The 21,165-nt window shown below is 56.4% G+C and overlaps 6 protein-coding genes across 6 annotated transcripts; 2 read left to right on the forward strand and 4 right to left on the reverse strand.

The window, feature by feature from the left end:
* Positions 1-58: 58 nt before the first annotated feature.
* On the reverse strand, positions 59-2,317 carry COL26b_013671 (uncharacterized protein; the record flags this gene model as incomplete). Its single annotated transcript, XM_053186265.1, has 6 exons — positions 59-372; positions 440-756; positions 804-1,116; positions 1,163-1,639; positions 1,689-1,770; positions 1,826-2,317. The coding sequence occupies 6 exons, from the start codon at positions 2,315-2,317 to the stop codon at positions 59-61; spliced, it is 1,995 nt and encodes a 664-aa protein (XP_053029792.1).
* A 2,685-nt stretch (positions 2,318-5,002) lies between these two features.
* COL26b_013672 (uncharacterized protein) lies at positions 5,003-5,869 on the reverse strand (the record flags this gene model as incomplete). The annotated part of the gene is made up of 3 exons (XM_053186266.1): positions 5,003-5,096; positions 5,152-5,390; positions 5,462-5,869. 3 exons carry the CDS (start codon positions 5,867-5,869, stop codon positions 5,003-5,005), a joined length of 741 nt encoding a protein of 246 aa, XP_053029793.1.
* Positions 5,870-10,015: 4,146 nt separating this feature from the next.
* Positions 10,016-12,016, forward strand: COL26b_013673 (uncharacterized protein; the record flags this gene model as incomplete). Its single annotated transcript, XM_053186267.1, has 1 exon — positions 10,016-12,016. One exon carries the CDS (start codon positions 10,016-10,018, stop codon positions 12,014-12,016), a length of 2,001 nt encoding a protein of 666 aa, XP_053029794.1.
* A 1,402-nt stretch (positions 12,017-13,418) lies between these two features.
* COL26b_013674 (uncharacterized protein) lies at positions 13,419-14,227 on the forward strand (the record flags this gene model as incomplete). The annotated part of the gene is made up of 3 exons (XM_053186268.1): positions 13,419-13,734; positions 13,787-13,891; positions 13,941-14,227. 3 exons carry the CDS (start codon positions 13,419-13,421, stop codon positions 14,225-14,227), a joined length of 708 nt encoding a protein of 235 aa, XP_053029795.1.
* A 160-nt stretch (positions 14,228-14,387) lies between these two features.
* On the reverse strand, positions 14,388-15,216 carry COL26b_013675 (uncharacterized protein; the record flags this gene model as incomplete). The annotated part of the gene is made up of 3 exons (XM_053186269.1): positions 14,388-14,467; positions 14,518-14,756; positions 14,810-15,216. The coding sequence occupies 3 exons, from the start codon at positions 15,214-15,216 to the stop codon at positions 14,388-14,390; spliced, it is 726 nt and encodes a 241-aa protein (XP_053029796.1).
* Positions 15,217-17,917: 2,701 nt separating this feature from the next.
* COL26b_013676 (uncharacterized protein) lies at positions 17,918-19,423 on the reverse strand (the record flags this gene model as incomplete). The annotated part of the gene is made up of 1 exon (XM_053186270.1): positions 17,918-19,423. The coding sequence occupies one exon, from the start codon at positions 19,421-19,423 to the stop codon at positions 17,918-17,920; it is 1,506 nt and encodes a 501-aa protein (XP_053029797.1).
* Between the last annotated feature and the right edge of the window lie 1,742 nt (positions 19,424-21,165).

Here is a 21,165-nt window from a genome sequence, read left to right on the forward strand (position 1 = left end):
ATTTTAAATGCGCCCTTCGAGGTCCCCACTACGCCGGAAACGTTTCGAGGGCATGATTTTACTCTTCTATCGCGCCAACCCGGACGCTCAACGGCTCTATCGCCGACATATTCTGGAACACTTGCGGGTCGATCGCGAACGCCTCCGGACCGAGCGTATCGACGAACGGGAAGTTGTACAGCTGCTCCGGTGAGCTGGTCGCCTCTGGACCCGGCGGAACGGAGACCGGCGGCACGCCAGGCTCTCTGGCCTGCGGAATGCCGTAGGTCGCCATAGGGGGCGTGGCGGCTGTTTTTGAGAGGCCGAGGGCGCCAACATCAATGCCGAGGCTGGCGAGTTCGCGGGTAATGAGGTTGAGGGCGCTGCTGATGACTTTTTCCAGAGGGGTCAGCGACGTCATTGACACTGATGGGAGTGGAGACGAGGTGTGGAGACTCACCTGGGTTGATGCGCTTCACGGACGCCAGGATGCGGACGCAGTACTCCAGCCGGCGGAGCGCCTGCGTATCTTCCACGCTCGACTGGACCTGCAGGAGGAAGATGGACGCGGCAATGTAAACGCTGTATGAGAGGGAAAGGACGCAGTGGCCGATGCCAAAGGAGCGGCAGAAGAGGTCGAAGATGGCGATGATGGAGGTCGCGGTCGTCACGCACTCGACGAGGTATCGTTGCACCGGTTGGAGATTTTCGCCGACGCGCCCGCGCTGGGAGAGCATCGGCCGGTAGAGGAGGATCTTGAACGTGCGGTAAAGTGCGCTGGGATGCGTCAGCCAGAGTTTTGTGATCCGCAAATGATTGCTTACTTCAAGGTAATGATATGGGACGGTGGCGCGAGAGCCGGGAGCGCCGTGGATTCCATTTTCAGGTGAGGAGGCAGCTCATCCCACCACTGGCGGAGGGCGGGCTCTTGCTTGGCCAGGCACTCTTGCATCTCGGCCTGGCTGTTGGGACGAACCGGGTCATACATGTGCACGAGGATCTCGTTGAAGATGACCGAGAGACGGCACATTTGCGTAAAGCAAGAGGTGGAGTGGGCAGCCGAGGGAGGGTACTTCCAGCCGCCTTCCGGGACGACGCCAAAGGGGGTCCAGGACTCATTCTCGGCGGAATCATCAACTGGTGGTGTTAGCTTGGGAACAAACACGACAGGAGGCTGACCTACATATAATCTGTGGCGGAGACACCGACGTCTGCTGCAGCGAAGGCGAGCGGCCGAGGTACAGACTAATCATTTTGTCCCAGAAGTAGCAGCTCCAGAAGAGGCGATGCCGGATCTCGACGTCCTCGTCGGCTAATTGGACCGAGCCCGGATACCTCTGGCCGTCGACGCAGATGCCGAGATGGTCGATGATGCGGAACGCAAGACCACTATATGTCCATGCCTGGGCGCTGTTCCCGACACTGCACTCCTGCGCGCTCAGCAGCAGCAGCGTCTGAACGGTAGGGATTGAGCAAACGCCCTGACTGAGCTCCTCGAAGACCATGCTCCGGGCGTGTTTGCCAAAGAGGGCACCGCCGTCGTAGAACTCTTCGAGCTTCTCCTTGGTGGCGGGATCACTCCTGCCCCAGCGGATGGAGTGAGATAATACTGCATTCATCAACGTATGAGAGTAGTAGGGCCCCATGGTCTGCATATCACCTGGCGGGGGTCAGCATGACAGCAGCAAACTCACACGAGATGCACTCACGAGTGAAGGCGGGCCTGTAGATGAAGTTGAAAAGCGGCTGGATCCAGCACCAATGTACGTTGAGCAGGTATCCAAATGGTTCCTGTGCAGGCCGTCAGTCTTGGTGACGCATACCAGTCATACGGTAAGAAACTCACCGGTATCTCGGACATGTTCTCGAGAGCCCTCTGCTGCCAAGCATTGGCGACGAGCCTCTCCCGCCGCTGGATGGCCTGCTCCGACGACGACGTGTGATCTCTTGAACCGAGCGGGCGATCGCTCGGCAGCTGAAAGAAGCTCGTAGCACCGTGATACGTGATGCCGCCCTTGTCGTCGACTTTTAGCCCCTTGAAGCTCTCACTCACAGACTCCTCATCCTGCGACTCGACGTGATGCGGATCCGTCATGGGCGACTGGCCCGCGGACGGGCCCAGGCTGGGGGACGAGGTCCGCGACGGCTCCGAGGGGCCCGGGGCGTGGACCCTGGCGGCGGCCAGCTGGGCCTCGAGGTCCTTGATGCGCTGCTCGAGGCGCGATGTGTACGACAGCGTCGGGTTGCTTGGTTGGTCAGTTAGGCTGCACAGTGGGTGAGGGGTAAGGGAGGGCGTCGACGGGTTGTGGGTTGTCTCACAGTTTGTAGACGCACTCATCCGCGCGTGCGGCGCATCTGTTGCACGTCGGCTGCTCGCCGCCGCATTTTACCTGTCATCCCGGTTCCGGTCAGCCCCCCGCGTCCGACGCCGTGTCCGGAGATTGGGTTTTCGATGATGACGTCCGTCCCACCCCCGCCAACGCCGCCGCACCACCACATCGAACCACGCACCACCGGACCGCCCGGCCGACCATGGATGCAGTCTTTCACGACCGAGATGGTGATCATTCGACGGGCGGCCTGGCATCGCAGCAGCCGCGTGCTGGGCCGGCAGTGGTGGTGCAGGGGTACGTACGGGTGCCGGTGGCGGAGGCGGGAAAGCGGAAAAGCAACAGCGCAAGGGGAAGTGGTGAAACAGCAGCAGGAAAAAAAGGCATCGGAGATAAAAAGGGAAAGGCAAAGACGTACCTTGCGCCGGCGACACGGCTCGCACGAGAAGGCGCTCTTCTTAATGGCTCTCGTCGACATGGCTGATCATTATTGAGACGTTCTCTCTCTCTCGCTCTCTGCCCGCTTCAGAGGGTTGAGGGGGGGGGGCTTGCGGCGGGAGGGAGGCTGCTGGGTGAGGCTGATGAGGCTAATCTGCTCGCTCGCTTGCTTCTGGTTCAATTGCGGGACGGAAGAAAGTTGACTGAGAGAGTGGAGATTTTTTTTGTTAGGTGGTCGCCTCTGCCTCCTCTTGTTGGGTCCAGATTATGCAACGGACAGACACAAAAAAAATTAAAGATAGCAGGGCGAGATCGGGCTGGATGCAACGTTTGGTCGGATCGAGGACCAGTGACGACGGCGGGGTCTTTCTTGGGTGGTGAGTGTGGTGGTGCCCTTTGGGGGGGGCGCTCTTTGATGGGGAATCCGACAGCGACAGCCAGCGACGACGGGCTTCGGCCGGGTCGGGAATCGCGGGAGATTTCCATCTGCGATTGGCCCAGCGGCGACTGTGACGCGCCTGAGACGGCCATGAGCAAATCGGATCCATCGACGGAGACCAAGCGACCAATCAACGCTCATAGGAGATCCACTTCTCGTCAGCGGCTTTTCCCGATCTGGGTCTCCGCGGGAGGGAGTGGGGCCTCACCGAAGCTTGTTCTCGTTCTCGGTGATCTGGAATGCCGCTCACCGGGCCTCACCGGATTATGTAATACAGATATGCCTGTGGTGTATTGTGTGATCTCATCGATGTTGGGGGTTTAGGTCACTGAGATTCATGACTCGTGGCTCATCTCATGTCATTTCACACTCACTCATCATTTCATGAGATGCCTCACAGTGAGGTGGTTGTTGAAATGTACAGACCCAGCTCACCACGCACACGGAACGCCGGGCCGCAGGGTCGCAGACGCGCCTAAAATCAACTAGTCCAGTGACCTACCTTCCCTACACTCACCCGCATCAACCCCAAAAAGCAGCCTCCCCAGCCATGGATACAGCTTCACCTTAACCCACCACCACCCGCTTCACCATGTCCTCCGCCCGCGTCACCCCGCCGCCGGAATGCAGCATCGCCCCGCAAACCACCACCACCCCCTCCGACGCGTGCGCCGCCCTGCGCGCATGGCACTGGGACGGCTGCCCCGCGGGCTTCTCCCCCGCCTGCAGCACCACGGACGGCGTGGCCTCGCACACCCAGCCGAGCGTGAGCTGGAGCACCGGGTGGGATAACAGCCTCACGCCCCTGACGGCCACGGAGCGGTGGGAGACGGCGGTGGTGGGTGTGCTCTGCTGTCCGACGTACCTTCCCCCCTCCCCCTCCCCTTTCTCACGGATTACTGATTAGGACAGAGTGCTGGAGTATGGATGCAGAGAAGCAGCTTGCATCGCGTCCCTCACGGCCCCGAAAATCCTTGCCTACCCCCGGGTTACGACGACAGTGCAGGGCGAAGTAACAGGCCACGCCGTCCCCGCCTCGCGCGCCGAGATACGCCTGGCGGGGGTGGCGTACGCGGCGGACGATCCGCGGTCTGATACGGAGATGCACGGGGCGCCGACGACGGTGTGGTGCGATGCGGAGCGGTGCGCGGACGTGCCGGCGGGTGTGACTACCGAGGAGGGGCAGGGCGCGGCGACGGCGACGGTGTTGGGGGGGATGCCCGCGGCGGAGGACGGGTTTAAGTTGCGGGCGCCGCCTGGGATGGGGGCGTTGGGGCCGTTTGGGGTGTACGCGGTCACGGCGCTCTTCGGGGCGGTGGTGTTTGCGGGGGGGTTGTTGGGGGGGTGGGGGTGGGCTGGTTGGAGGCGCCGGAGGGGGAGCTGAGGATGGATGGATGGGTTGGTTGGTTAAACGGTGGTTTTGTGCTGGGTGTCTCTTTTCTCATCAAAATAGCGAAATGGTGCAATTGAAGGGGTGTTTTTCTCTTTCCTCGTCTAGAGCTTCCCGGGATGCCTGCTTGAGATGAGGTGGCTGTGGCATAAGTCGCTACTCAAGAGACCGAGTTGTGAAATAGACAATGTTGATTAAATGGTATCTTTTACGCTTATTGGGGTATCTCGTGTCGGTTTTCTCTCCAAAATAACAGAAATGATGCAATCGACCAGAACAATGAGTTGGTGATCCGTCTCTCGTCCGGTTCTCTCCGTCCCTAACGCCATGCTGAAATCGCTGTTTTCCCATACTCGTACACACATATTTCCCACATGCATGCCGCACTCGCATGCACAAATTGCCTGAATGAACAGATGCATAGACTCAGACCTGCACCATGGCGGCCTGATCTTCGAGCCGCGTCCTGTCGTTGCTGAACTCGAACCATGCGCGGAAGAGGAGGCCGTACTCCGATAACCTGCCATCCGTCAGTTTCTCATCTCATCTCATCCCCAGCTCAAACAAGAACTCACATGATCAGCCCCAGCAGAAACGCCAGCGCCGCCTCGTACCGCATGTACGGGTACGCATAGAAGGCGTTGCTCTTCTTGGACTCGATCTGGATGACCAGCAGGATCCAGCAGATGGTCGCGCCGAGCGAGAAGCACAGCTCCATGCCGAAGTGGACGTGCTTCGGGATGCCGCCGCGCTGGTGCTCGGCGCGCTTGCGGAAGATGACGGTCGTGAAGGACCAGAGCATCATCAGGACAGACTGCGGCGCGGCGGTCAGCTTTCTGCGCTTACAGCACACACGAGATGTGAGGATAGGAGAGGAGAACATACCAACGGCACAGATAACCACATGGCATAAAAGATGGGATCGCTCGGGCTCGTGTCGTCGTTGAGGTACTTGCCCCGCCGCGAGACGTAGATGTTGATGTTGAGGAAGACGACGACCAGCGGCACGACGATGGCGAGCTGGCGCAGGACGTAGTACATGTAGGTGCACCGCCGGCGCTTGCGGTTGAAGCGGTCGGACTCGGGGGACGGCGGCAGCGGCGCGCAGGAGGGGTGCTGGCCGTACCAGTAGCGCTGCTGCGAGCTGTGCGTCGACGAGGCCGTGTCGGGTGGGTGGCAGGCGGCGGGGGAGGAGTAGTAGATCTGGCCGCCGGGCGGGTGGTGGTAGCCGGACTCGGAGTAGGGCGGGGCGGAGTAGCCGGGCTGGCTGTAGGCGCTGGCGTGGAGGGACATTTTGTTTGTGGTTTTCCTTTCTTGTGGGGTTTGATCTCTGCGGATTCTTTCTGTGTCTTCTCTGGTGATTATGTTCCTCCTTCTGGTTGTGCGAACTCAATGGGTCGTGGATGTCGTCTGTAAATCCATATGCTGATGTGCTGTGGTGGTGATGATGCCGGGGGGGTAGCTTCGGTGATGCTGTGATTGAGATGGGGGCTTCAAAATGAATCAATCCCACATGACGTCGGGCCTTTGCGTTGCGTTGCGATGAGTCGTCAAGGGAAGAAATGGAATGTGGCACTCGTCGACCTTTTGAATTATCCAAATTGGAAATCCCAAGAAAAAAAAGCCCAGAGACGCCGAGCGAAAAAGCTCTGATCACGCCCGAACCATTTCACTCCCAAGAGAAAACCAAGAAACCGGAGCCGTCCAAAAGGAAGAACAGGCAAAGGACAGTCAGTACTACAAATAAAAAAAAAAACACAGCAGCAAGAGCCAAGTCGCTGGGCGGAAATTTTTAGCAGCAACGCGGGTCTCGCTGCGGTTTCCCGCCAAGTCGCGCTATCAGGTCACTGACTCCGAAAGGGGCCACTGAGGGCCGCCTTGGCTTTTCTGGTACCTACCTAGGGGGAGGGAGGGGAGATGGGGCGAGGAGGGTTTTACGTATTTTCATTTGGGGGGATGTGCTTTTGCTTGGCGCTGTGCTGGTCCTCTCTGTTCAGTGCGTGTGCTACAGATGAAAGGTGCGTCTGGTGTGAGAGAGGCATGTAAGCCAAGACCGAGGAAAGGTTTATCTTCCCTTGGGCCATCCTGTGCTGGGCTGGGCACTGAATGTACCACACTGATAGTCCTCTACCTGGCACAAGACAGCCGAGCCTTAGCATGAAGCGCACAAGAAATAGGCCACTCTTGGGAGGTGTTGCAGCCAAGCCCAGGGCAGGCCAGCCCGGCGACATGGGGAGGACAGACACACGCCAGCGCAACGCCCATTGGCACTCTACCTGCTGTTGCGCAATCACGACACCCGCCGCCGAGAGGGAACGGTGAGGACGGCGACATGCGGGCAGCCTGGGCTTTTCTTGGGGGCGTTTTACAGCTGTATCTGGGCCTGCGCGTGTACCTAAATGCGGTGCCGTTTCGGCGGCATCTGCGCCAGGGACGAGACTGCGGTGGAATTCTGGGGCGTCTTGGACAGAGGCATTGGTATTGGCATCCGTAATGTGTGGTGTCTGGCGCTGCTCGGCATACCTCAGCTTCCAACCTGATGATGTGACGTATCGCGAACTAATCTGCTCTTTAGACTTCTTGGGTGACGGGAAAAGGAAATTGGCCATCTTGGTTATCGCCTGGCCAAGAGTCGGGATGCGCATTCACGGTCGTGGTGGTGGTAGTGTGTCTTGTAGTGCAAACGGCGCCGTGTTGTCTGGGCAGCGGGTGATTGGACCTGGGTGCTTTCTCCCTTCAACCCGATCATGATGGGTGATTATCTGCTTCGCTGCAAGACGCCAACTGCAACCGTCCGCAGTCTACCACGATGCAGACGGTGGGAAAGTGCCGAGACACGCCCCTGTTTGCGGCAACGTTGCGAAAGGGTGCTTTCTCGCGCAGAGCGTTCGAGACTGGCTGTGCCGCGGCAGACTCATGTCGCTCCAGATCAAGATCCCCGTTGTCTTCGTAGGTTCTGCACCCTGAACGAGCCGTCGCAGTCGCAGCGCCCGTTGCTCGAAGAAGCAAGACGAGGCCGTCGACACCAACCATCAGAGCTGACTCTGCGCCAAGACACCACACTGCCGTGAGTACAGACCTTCAGGGTCCATCGCAATCATGCTCCCCAGCTGTGCTCTACTCTGCTCTCTGACGCCTTCCCCCAAGACCCAAGACCCAAGACCCCGAGATCAGCGCAAATAATCTTGGCGCGCCAAGCGGCTGCCGGCGAGGACCACAGACGGCCGTGACTGATCGACAGGCGCCCACCAGCCGGCCTATTCCCCATGACGAATTTCATCGAGATTTCGGTGACAATTTCTGCATTTTTTTTCACGTCGACTTCGTGCCTGGGCGCCAGGGCGATAGAGAGTCATTGTCTGAGGTTTAACATCTGCAGAAAATTCCCTTGAGCTTTTGCGGGAGGTCTGACATTACCAAGCGCGATCGTTCTGGGCAAAGATTGGCGCCGAGGAAAAATCTCGCTAATTTGCTCTTGGGCTTTCTTGGGGGGGTCTGCGTGTGCAGCGCACCCGTCGCGATGTGTGACAACACGTCCCCTCAGGACATCTCACGAGAAAGATTTGGGCACTAGGCGGTGACACTTTTGTGTTCTCTGGGCGAGACTGCGCTTTCCGCCTCACTGCCATCTGCGAGTCTCATCGGTCGCAGGTACACGCGTTGCGCCCTATGCCAAGACCATTGGCAAACAAACGCCAACGCCAGCGGACAAGACACACGAAAAAAAAAAAAAAAAAAGAGCCAAGACTTTTCCGTCTCACGCCGACGCATGACTGTTCTCTTCTTCCTCCCTTCTGCGAAAAGTCGGGCCTGGCGATGACCCGGCTCGGCCACGGTGGCGGTCTTGGCGTTGGGGTTTGGCCAAACCTTTGTGCGTGCATCTCGTTGGAATTTCCTTGGCACTGCGAAGAGGAGACGAAAAAAAAAAAAAGTGACGAGCCGCTTCGGAGATTTGCGTACCTGACGGCTGGATCCCACGGGGGCGCCAATCTGTGTCACTTGTCGACTTTTTGAGAAAAAAACAGATGGAGGTGCCGGCCGCGTTGCCGTGATGCAGTTCTTGGCATTGAACGAGAACGATGATCGGTCTGTGTTGCACGGACTGTGAAGCTTGGAGTATTGTTATTTTGAGTTTGTGAGCGAATGCCGTTGTTCCGGCTTCGACGGCGACTTTTGGGGCGGCTAGCGCCGGAGGGTGGGCGGATTTTGCCAAGCCTTGGGGGATTCGGTTGACTCGCGATGGGACTACACGTGATGGGGTTGATCATTTCTTGGAAGACTTTGAACGGGCTTGCGTTCGAGGATGGTAATTGCCTTGATGGGAGAGATCTCTTTGGGGATATTGTGGCGAATGAATTTGCGATGGGATGATTGGGCACGGCGGTTCCGAAGACTTTCCACTGTTTGTATTGCCTGGTTAAGATGAGGGAGGGCCAGGTCTTCTCAATTCGGCAGCTTTCTTCAAAGTCTCGATGGGCAAGTTCCTGGAATATGGTTCTCGACGCTCATATTGCTTGCATGCGTAGAGTTCAATCTTCTACCTCTTGTGCCTAGCCACACACAACTTGTGGGTGCTTAAGCCGCTACTTGTGCAGCGTTTGAGATTGACTGATTGATAGTGACGGTGATACGAGGACCTTCATGAATGTGCAACCTGCAACTCAGAGATGCTATTTGATAGACCTTTACAGGGACGTTTTCCGAGAACCACAGAACTTTTCAAGGTTTGTCTGCTCCGGTCCAGACCTGAAATAGGACCGGCGCTGATCGGTTTGAGCTCACGTGTAGCGGTGGACCTCTAGCAAGCGGGTCCACGATAAATTAATCGCCGGTCCACATCGAAAGCCGTCCGGCTCATGTCCATCTCTCGGCCGATAGATCGGAGACCCTCTCCGGCCCCCACCCGACAGAGGTTCAAGCCGGTCAAGAAGGCATTCTGACATGGCGGATGAAGCACCTGAATTCCGGAATTCGCAGCGCGCTGCCCGCCTGCCCAGACGCATTCGAGCTCTGGAACGTATCGACAGACCAAGAATTATTGCGGATGAATTTTGGCCGAAGCTTACACCATCGACAGACGAACCCGCGTCAAATTCCTCACAACTCAGTGCCCGGAGACCTAAGCGGGCTCCGCAACGGCAAATCGGAACCAAGGATCCCCACACTTCCCGGGAGCTAAGCCCGACTCGGCCGGCCGAAGCTGACATAAGCCGGTCGTTACAGCTTGCAACGAGCCGAGCCAACCAGAGATCGCGAAGACGGCGAGGCTTGCGAAACCCCTCAGCGAGCGACGTCGTCTCAAACGCGTTTTCCTCGTCACCGCTGCAGCCATCGCGTCGAGCTTAGGTCTTATTTATTTTGTACTTATAATCAGTCAATCCGCCATTGAGGGGCGATTGTTGGGCTCAGACATCGAATCTGCATGGAACGGCACTCAACATGGAGAAGAAGCAAGCATATGCGAGCGTGCAGCCGGTCCGGCGACACAACCGCTCAGCCATCGGAAAGTGGCTGATAGCCGGCGGCGCCATCGCTTTGCTGGGCGCTGCGAGCTGGTACCTCCACAAGCAGGATCTCAAGTCTTGGAGGCACCCCGAGCACCATCATGACTTCGCCTCAGTCGTCCATCTCAGAGGGTCTCCGTACGGCCGGTTCCCCATGCCCGATGACCCGTTCAGGTTCATCCCTTGCACCAATACATCTCTCCCGCCTCCCCTCAGCGACCCGCATCCCGAGGACACTTGGGAGGCGCTCTTTGACCCTCGTCCGTCTCACTGGAGCTGGGGCAACAAAACCACGTCCACCGAGGAGTTCCGCAATCCCTACGCAGGCCGCGGCATCTACCTATGCGGATACCTCGACGTGCCTCTCGACTACACCAATGACTCCGACACTCGCATCGTCCGGCTGGCCGTGACCAAGTACCAAGTCTCCGGCCTCGCCCGCATCAGAGAACCCCTCGACGCAGACAAAAACCCCGTCCCAGGCACCAAGAGCAAACGCACCATCGTAATCGAGCCCGGCGGCCCCGGCGGCAGCGGCACATCCTACGCCTGGTCGGCCGCCGAACGCGTCTCCAAGCGCTTCAGCAACGGCACCTTCGACGTGCTCGGCTGGGACCCCCGCGGCGTCAACACCACGCACCCCTCCATCTCCTGCTTCCCCTACGACGTCGACCGCGACCACTGGTCCCTCCTCACCGGCCAGTACCTCGAGGTCTCCGACCCCAAGCGCCAGCTCAACCTCGCCGACGCCATGAACAACGCCACCATGAACGCCTGCTTCCAGAAGCACGGCGACGTCCCCCGCTTCCTCAGCACCACCTTCGTCGCCCGCGACATGGAGCAGATCCGCAAGGCCCTCGGCGAGCGCGAGCTCACCGGCTACCTCGTCAGCTACGGCACCGGCATCGGCCAGACCTACGCCAACATCTTCCCCCACAGCGTCGGCCGCATGATCCTCGACGGTACCGAGTACGTCCGCGACCACCGCCTGCTCGGCGGCTTCGGCTGGACCGCCCTCGACAACGCCACCAACGCCTGGCACGACGGCTTCCTCGGCGAGTGCCTCAACGCCGGGCCCAACCACTGCGCGCTGGCCCGCGAGATCGACGGCTACCCCGTCGCCCTCGACGACCTCGAGTCGCGCATGCTCGCCCTCGTCAACTCGCTCATCGACAGGCCCGTCATGGGCTACACCAACACCAGCGGGCCCTCGCTCGTCACCTACTCCGGCCTCGTCGGCGCCATCTACCGCTCCCTCTACAACGCGCAGGGCTGGCCCGCGCTCGCGCAGATGCTCGCCGAGCTCGAGCAGGGCAACGCCACCCTCGCCGCGCGCGCCCTCGAGCGCTCCGCGTGGGAGTACGACCCGACGCTGCCGGCCACGCACCCGCAGCCCGCGTCGTCCGACGAGCTCGGCACGCTGGTAATCTGCGCCGACTCGTGGGACGCGCCGCAGCCCGCCGACGGGCTCGACTGGTGGGCGTCGCTGTGGGCCAACATGACGGCCAAGTCGTGGGTCTCGGGCAACTCGCGCTTCTTCAACGTGTTTCCGTGCCGGCACTTTGGCACGTACTGGCCCGAGCCCGCGGGCGTGTACCGCGGCGATTTGAACCACACGCTGCGCCACCCGGTGCTGCTGATCGCAGAGGCGTATGATCCGGCGACGCCGCTGCGCAACGGGCGGAGGTTGCTGAAGGAGATGGGGCGCAATGCGAGGCTGGTGGCGCACCATGGCTACGGGCACTCGTCGAGGGACACGTCGAAGTGCACGGAGGCGATTGCAAGGCGGTACATTATGACGGGGGATTTGCCGAAGGAGGCGGAGACTGCGTGCTATGCGGATGAGAAGCCGTATCTTTATGGAGTGAAGCATAAGACTGATGTTTTGGAGGGCGGGGGTGATCCGGTGGAGGTGTGGCTTAAAACTCTTGAGTGAGTGGTTGTGGTGGGAGGTACAATGGTGGGTTTCATGTTAGATATGTTCTAGCTCTCTGACTGAGATGAAAATAGTACTAGTTGATGTAACTTTGACCATGTTTAATGTGAAAGTTTGATTGACATTGAATTGATTCACACAATGTCTTTCGCAAGAGGACCTCGGAATTGAAAAAAATAAAGTTGAATGAAAAGCCCGATGAAGCCAGTGCCATAAAAGTAGCCACAGAAGCAATAACGCCACAAAAGTTAGCAAGCGTCTCACACAAATCCTAGTTTGAATCACACAAGTTAGTTGCAAGCTTGTCCACATGATTGTGAGACTTCAACTTCGTACTGTTAAGTCGGGTTCACAGTCTCAGATTCGGCTCCAAGGCTCGATTAATACTCACCTGGACTTCGCACGCTACCACAAATACAAGCTTCTGTGAATGAGAAGTCAAACCGACTTCCTCTCACTCATAATCGTAATGCGGAGACGCCCTGTGACCTGCTGTCCGTGGCGGTTGATGATGCTGGTTAGAGCTATGTTGAATACGACGATGTTCGGTGAGTTTGTTGTTCATTCCACCTTGTGGAAGTCATCGGTTCCCGCCGGCTACATTTAATCTTCATAGTGTGAAATGAAGAAGCTTGAGACTATGACCGATGCAGCATTCGACCGCAAAGTTTGTAGGCGCCTAAGCTTGCGGTGGATTGATTGCCTTCCTAGTTTGTTGAGACCGGTGCGATCTTGTGGACCGTCTCTGTGACCTTTCACCACCGCGATATTCAAGTTGATTCACATTGCTTCAATAATAATCAATCTCAAAAAGGACTTAACTCACTTCGACGCTAGTTTCCTGCAGGAATTGCAAGACATGTGTGTTTGTATTTCGTCTGTCAAAAAGGTCCCTTCAAAGATTGACCAAGTCCTTCCGTGGGTGCGTCAATGAACATCTTGCGGCTCAGACATCCAATGCACCTGCAGCTTAGTCCATTTGCTCACAATAACTTTAATCTGACAACAATTCATTGCTGAGACAATGCCCAGCCAAGCCGGCTCGGAGCCCACGGACTACCGAGCAAGTCCTCCCGCCGGATGCCATTCCCACTTTTCACCCGTCTTTAGTGAGGATGGAAAAACCGGCCCGCTTGGCAGGGAATCTCGCGTCTCGGCTTTCGGACTCGACGATGGAAGACGCCTCTATCACTGTCGAGCGCTACTTCAATTTTTCGGGTCACGTGCGGCTCCGCCAAGGCACGGAGGGAAACGGAGAATATGCCAACTTGTGAACTCCGTCCTTAGGCCCAAGGACCCATGTCAACAGAGCCAAAATTTCATGCCAGCTGTTTTCTTCGTTAATGACATTCTTTGTGACCAGAAAATCACCAAAAAGTCGCTTCCGACGTAAGATCCCATGATGGCTTCAATCTTCACCCGGGCAAGGTTACTTGCCTTCTCCAAGTTCGCCGCCGCCACAGCCGTTGCGGTCCCGTCGGGTTTCCACTTTTGGACCCGCCAATGCTGCCTCGACGAGTCGTTCTCGCCAGCGACGGACAGCCTGTTCCAGCACCCGTTCCTGAAGAAGGTGAATCCGGACAACAATGGCGGGTTCCACGACTGCTTCGTCCGCGAGGTGGCGTATGAGAATGTTCGTCCTGGGTTGCTGGAGGACGCGTTGAGCGGGGGGTCGAAGCTGGTGGAGACGTATGCGGCGGGTGTCTGGGGGCGGTACGGTGAGTTAGAGAATGACGGAAATTGACAAGATGTAATGCTAAGTTGATGTAGCTTTTACTGTACAGCGGAAACTCATGGAGAGGGCGAGGAAGAATGAGTCTAACGCGAGTGACATTTGGGAGAAGGAGGAATTGCTGAAGAGCACTTACCCCATCGGTACGTCTGATGCTTCAGCCTCATATACCAGACCTGCTGACCATGACAGGTACGATACTGGCGGACGACTTCATCGTCATCGACAAGTCGTCCAACACCCTCATGTTCCGTGGCGGTGTGTCGCCTAGGGAGGAGGGTCCACGTGAGATGGACACGTTCATCACGCTCGTCACGGAGCTTGATCCTCATAAGCGGGTCGTCAGATTCAAGATCAAGTCGATGATGATTGACCGAGTTAGCAATGGCAAGGGAGCCCTGATGGGAGTTGTCGTCGCTTTGCATCAGCAGTATGCGAAGCTGTTGTTGACGGCGGGCGTGGACCACTGTGTTGCGTGATACCCGGGGATGATGTTGGACCATCTCCTCTCTTCAGATTATGTGCTGGATATTGTACTATTAGTGTAAGATATTAGATTAGACCTAGAAGAATGTCATTCATCGCTGTAGAATTTCCACGTCCCAGCGTTACAAAGCCTTTTGACGATCGAGACGAGCCTCACTGGACATCGGCAATGAACTTAGGAACCACAAACTCCGCGGGACCTCCCGTAAACGCCTCCGTACCCAGCTGGAACACTGCAAACCGTCAGCTCTCCCGTGAAACTCACTCAAAGTGCACTGCTTACCGAGCATGTATTGGTTATAAGCCGGAAACTGATGCTCAGCAACCAGATAATCAAAAAACCGCTTCACATCCGCGCGGAAGCTCTGAATCGGCCCATCCACTGGCAAAAAGCTAAACACCTTCATCTTCCCACCATGATTATACCCAAAATGCACCTCCCACCGATGGCCCTCAATCTCCACCTGCGCAATCGGCGCCTTGGACTCGCTGATGGGCCACACGCCGCCCAGCCTCGCCAACCTACACCACCGTCCCATCAGCCGCCTGGCCCCAAAAGCACGCGCAGAACCTACCATATCATAACCTCGTACTCCCCGCTACTATTCGCATGCTCCACATCCGGATCGGTGAAAATGTCAAACGCGACGTTGGCGCGGACATCCCACGTGTTATACCGCCACTCCACCTCCGTCGGGAGCGCAGCGACCTCGCTCACCAGCCGGCGCCGGAACTGCCGCGCGCCGTAGACGTACGACTTGACGCTGTTCTCGCCGCCGCGCCACTCCCAGTCCGTGGACCACGCGATTCCCACGGATCCCGTGGGGCTGCTTGGCGCCGTGGGGCCGTCGTAGTGCGTGCGCTGCGAGCCCGAGGTTGCGGCGGCGCTGCCCCATGTGTTGTTGTTCAGCTCGTACCCGTTGGCGGCGTGATAGCCCCATTTCTTCTCGAGGGTGACGATGTGCGTTGGGGTGTCGAGCATGTTTGGAGGCGGGTGAGGGTGGTGAGATGGGTGTTTTTGAGTTGGTGGTGTGAGGATGAGAGGAGAGAGAGTTGGTGGGGTGAGGGGAAGGTGGACGAACCGGCGTGGATACAGGGAGCTGCTGTCGTAGGCTGCAATCCTGATTTGGAGCGGATGTGTAGGGTTGGGAAGTCGTCAAGCTTATCAGGAGGTCTGGAACAGCAGGAGACTCCACTGAGATGCATTAGCTTCAGTTGGAAGCCAAGAACTCCCTCGGCTCTTCGGCCGGTTAGCTGACGTCAAGGGGTGCCGGAATGCGAAATCCGCAAAAGTAGGGCAAGTTCTACAACATATCGTGTTTAACTGAGAATTAGATTTTTCAGTGATTCGATTTTCAGTGATTCGCGGGCAATCATCTCTCAAAATAGAACCTTGAACTCGTCTTTTACGCGTCCGACTGTCGAGATCTGTCGTCAAGGTGAACAGGGAACAGTTCACGGCGCAGGGGGAAGCAGCAAACTACGATGACATCAAGCCCGGCACCGGGGCATTGAACGACTGCCAGATTATCTCCTACTCCAAATCTTTTGCGAAGATTCGACAATCTGCTGAGACATGCTGGATAGTCGTCTGGGTTTCTTCAAAGTCCTTGTTTGCTCCTGTCCCAAGGTAGAAGAAGCGCCACCATCCATAGTCGTTCCTCGATAACGAGAATGACTAGTCACAGTAACAATGGCCTTCGGCTAGCTGCATCGCCAACAAGCACTTTGGACAAATTAAGGGATCCTGCTGACAAATTTCATCGATAGCTTGCATCTTCCTTCGGTCTCGGCGCAAATGGCTCGGGTGAGAGTCACTATCACGATCCAACGACGACCTCATAAAATGATATCAGAAGGACAACGACAGAAACAGCTACCTCGATCATGAATGATGTGTAAGCACCAACCAACAACAAGGAATGAAGGGGTGCAGACAGCATTTGGCTTCGATGAGAAACAGACTTTCTCGAACGCCTGAGTTGCAAATTTACCCATACCCTGTGTAGTCCTGCAAATGAAGGTCGAAAGCTTGCACTTAAGTATCAATATGGGCAGCAAACTCCATTCTTTTAGACCGTGTCCGTCTTGGGATGAGTTATGCCATTAACTGCCCATCCGGTAGACTGCCTCAAACATGCAGGGGTTTCGACGGGCGGGTGACAAGTGTTCAAGGCAAATCAAAATCCTGTTGAAAGAAGCTGATTGCAATTTTGTCCGAAACAGTTCGTATCAATCTTAGTCTCAAGCTCATCTAAACGGCCCAGAAAAGTTCCAGAAGAAACCAAAGGTATCAGCGCCATCATGTACCTCACCTCAGCAGTGCGCTGAAAACGCTTTCACCATGTCAATTTGACGAACAACAAGTCACCGCTTGGAGCCGAAACAGTTGTCTTTCACCTCGCAGGCATGACGAAACAGTCAAGGGAACCTCTAGGCTCCGCATACACGCTGCAATGCAAAAGGTAAGCCAAACAGGTTGCATCGACACAGGAAAACTCTGATCAGCCCGCAGTTACGTGGTATTAGACCGAACTGCCACAATCGATTGAAAATCCCTCCCGCAGTGAAGGTGTGAGCAACCAGTCCCAGAAACTGAATCTCGAGCTACAACGTGTCAACCTTGCGAGGACACTAGGAACGGTACGTCTTGTACCAAAACAGCTGAGCGCGTTGTTGGACACACAAGAATGGCAATTTGAAGACAGGTCAGGTAACACATTCACTACCACATTGTATATTCTACGTCATGCACAGGCAGGTAAGCAAACCCAAACAGATGTGGCTGCAGCGTCTGTAGCGGCCAAAAAGCCATGCTTTTGCACATGAGGCCATTTTCTGGGACGCCACCACATCGAGCCTGGGAATGATGCGTAATCTGGCTCCAAATGCACCGCCCATGTATGGAGTCTGGTAAAGATCCAAGCCAAAGGTGGTCAGACGTGCCCGCCTCTTCAAGCCCGCAGACCCTTCTGAGTCCTATTACTGCCAATCACCCAGCAAGGACGGGCCACCATCATCAGATTCTCCTAAATGTCATCGCGCATCCACTTACAGGCCGTGATTCAAGTCACGTTTGCAAAGGGCGACTGGACTTACTCCTCGGAACCGAAGAAAAAAGACCATTGAAGCCAACAAGCGCTTCCGAAACTACCATCACCGCTCCATCCTCGAAGTTGTGGATGCGATTAGCACGAAACATTAGTGGCAAGAAGCAAGAAGAGTTCCTTACATTGACGAGGTTAATGAGTGTTCCACCGCGAGAAACGAAGCTCTCCTCGAGATAAGAAAATCGGTTCAGGACTGCGACGACTTTGTATTGCTACCTTGACTGTTAACAAAAATTGCGGCACTTACTGGGACTGACTTTCCAGCGCAAGACAAAAGAAACAAAAATAAAACGAAATCAACAGACAAATGGGAGAAAGCACTCCGGGAGAAGATGGGACACAAATTCCTCCCACCGTAATGTCGTCCAAATTTGCGCCTCCAGAAATCCACCCGTCTTGCGAAGTCGCGAAGGATCGAGGGGCTGACCGTCCGATCGGCTGGTTGACGATGTCGCATCTACATCCTGTCTGAGTTTCTTTTCCCAAAGATTGCTCGCATGCTCTTGCTTTGTTGGCACAAACACAACTAGATCAGCGGTACTTCGCAGTCCGAGCTCCTGTCCCGCCCATTGCTCACAAAGCCCAGTCGTCGTCCGAGCCCGAACTTTCGTCCCACCTCGCGACCCACTCGTCGAAACTATCTCTTCTTGCCGGAGGATTCTCGTCAGGACGCAGGACGTCCTCCCGCAGACAGTCGGTCCAACTGGGGAGAGGCGGCACGGTCTCCCAGCTAAGCGGGTCGTGCGCGAACCAGTCCTCGTTCCACTCCTGCTCGCCGCGGCCGCGGCGCTCCTCGACGATCCGCTCCACGTCCCATGGCACGCCCACGTCGAAGTTGCAACGCACGACCGACTTCTTCTCCGCAACGTCTCTCATGGCCCGCGGGAACCCTTCGTACATATATCCAAGGTCGGACTCGGCGGGTCTGAAGTAGGAGGACCATCGCCACGGGTGTTCTCCGTTCCTCTCTATCCACGTCCGGGCCGGGAGGTAGCCGCGCCGGCGGGACTCGTCCCTGGCGAGCTGCCACGCCACGTCCCGCTGGACGACGGTCTGGAATATCTCCTCGCACAGCTGCGGTGCCGGGCCGCCGTCGAGAAGAAGGGAAAACGCGCCGTGGGGCATGCCGTGGTGCTCCAGGGCCAACGCCTCCATAATCCACGTGGCTACGTTTCGAGAAACCTGGTTTGACCTCAGCTTTGGGTCTGGTACCCATTCCGGATCGACCCTAGAGTCGGGGTCGCCGGATAACCAATCTGGGCGAAAGACATTACCCCACAAGCTGCATCTCCGTTCAATCCGTAGCAGAGGGTTCTCCTTGCAGAACGGAATGAGGCCTTGAACATGGCATGCCGGTTGCGATACGGCTTCTCGGTCCTCGTTCAGAATTATGTTACGTAGATGCGCCCGGTTATGATATGGTAAGGAATCCAGGAAATAGATAGCAGACGCGGCGGCGGAGAACCTGTATTTTGAGCGGTCATCTGACCTTGGAAGATGGATTTCGAAGTCCTCATCATCGGGCGAAGGAATTGGCCACCCGTTGTACGACATGATTTGTGCAATATCGTCGTCCGTAGGGATAATCCAGGGCTCAATGGAGCAAGCAGCAAGGCTGTGATAATCAGGCACATACCTCCGACCACGCGATTCCTGGATGGCGAAGTCCTGGCTCATTGCCTCGTTGAATTGCTCAACATAGTAGCGACACGCAAGCCGGAGGGCGAGTCTAACGAATTCCCGGTACAGCGAAGGTGCCTGGCCGTAATTCGAATCCGGAGGCGCCACGAGGTCCGTGTTCGGGTTTCCGCCCCTCAAATGCTCCACGACAGGCATGAAAACCGGGTAGGCGTTTTTGAGTGCATCGTACACTGGGCCTTGGAGGCAGCTGCCAACGTTCCTCATCATGTTGAATATGTTGCAGTCCACGTCCTTGCTCCTGAAAGCTTGGAGTCTTTCACCGCGCTGGCGGAACTCATCAGAATAGAAGGTCGAGAAAGCCACCGTGTTGACGCGCAAGGCTAACCCGCCGTGAAGCACTTCTTTCGCAACAGCCCGGCAGGTGACAACGAGAGCCATGTCAATGGGTTTTCCGTCGGCTTGCGTAAGCCTGCACTTGGCCTCACCCCGGAGCTTCCCCGTGAAAAGCGCCTCAGCGTCGCAGATGTACCCGCCATCGACGAGCAAATAGGCGCGATAGATCAGTTATCGCAACTCCTAAGGGAGTTGCAGGAGGTTGAAACGACAATCCATCTTGAGGTAAGGCCAGCTGTGATAAAGGCGTGCATGAGTGGTGTTTCTGGGGGGAAAGACAAGACAGAAGCTTGGACGAAACCGGAATGGCGGAGGCGGAGTGGGCAGGGGCAGGGTATTTATGCCAAAACCAAGTTCAGCCACAGCAGGTCACCAGCCAGCAAGGTTCCCACTGACACTGACCATCGCCACAACATACAAGCGCCACAGAATCAGCTCCTCCACCACCAACATTCCCGCCACTCCTTTTCTGTCAACCACACAAGTCAGATAAGCATCGCTCTAACAACGGAGTCACACATGGGGCCAAAAGATTGATGTGGAGTATCACATTTATAGCCGAAGTACAATATACAGCAAGGTACAGATATGGAAAAGGACCAAGCAACCCTAATAGATATAACCCAAGGTGTGAACACAGAAGTACTATACTCAGTACTGGAAGACACAGAGGTCTCTAGAGAGACGAAGACGAGGTAAACAAGGTGCGAATAACTTTTCCTCTGCCTGAACGTCAGTCAACATCGCACTCAACCGAAAGAACAGGGACCAGGACTTACCATGGCAGCCTCGGCCACCAAGGTTACAGGAACCTTGCCTTATATAAGGAGAGCAGCAGTGAGGTAAGTAGCCAGTACTCTCCATCCATCAAACAACACAATGGCAGACCAACAACTTGACAACTTCAACAACTAGAAAATAATTAGACACTGTCGCATTCAGGTAGATGAAATGTGCACTTACCAACTTCGACCCAGAGGGCGCCGTGTATGCCAACCCTCCAGCGGCTGCTGAAGGTATGCGAAGGCATCGGTTGGGAGGAGTGCAAGGGTTCCTTGCAGGCACCACTAGGCTCAGCACCAGGGATACCATCGCTGTGAGAAATCAATATCAGCTATCAAAAGACACAATCAACTGATTCAGTGAGGTACTCACGCATATTCGTCTTCGGCGCCGGCCTCCAGAGGCGGGCTGAGCTGCGGCTAACAGGCTGGGAGACGCAAGCTCTCTCCCGCGCCTACAGGAATTGCCGACAGGGGGGGGATGGATCAGACGGAGCACAAGCTCGCCAGGGTTCTCCAGGGCCTTCAGCATGTTAGACAGCACCATATGTTGTAGATTTCAGTGTACTCACGATGAATATGCTGCCTACAGAGCCGCTCTGCTGAGGGCCGTGTCGATCGCTCAGATCGCGTAAGGAGAGCAGGATGACTATGCTCACAAGAAGTTAGCGACGAGGCATTCATTCAAGATTGAAAAATGAAGAGGAAACATGAGTGCATGTGCGGATGAACAAAGGATGCCAGACGTAGTGCAAGACAGCGGTCGGAGGTGAAAGTTGAAGGTGGGCGACGAAGACGGCGTGTTTGAACGGTTGACAAAGGTGTCGGATGAGGCCGGTTGATGGAGATGGTTGACGGAGATGGCAGACGAAGGTGGTGGTGGTGGTGGTGATGGTGGCAGTGGACAAAAGTCGTGGAAGGTGGCGGAAGACTGTGTCGAATGAGGACGGCGGATAAGGTTCGACGAAAATGGTGGTTGAGGATGGCAGACGAAGGTGGTGGTGG

The sequence above is a fragment of the Colletotrichum chrysophilum genome (genome assembly GCF_026319265.1).
Source record: "Colletotrichum chrysophilum strain AFK26 chromosome Unknown scaffold_246, whole genome shotgun sequence".
Taxonomy (NCBI): domain Eukaryota; kingdom Fungi; phylum Ascomycota; class Sordariomycetes; order Glomerellales; family Glomerellaceae; genus Colletotrichum; species Colletotrichum chrysophilum.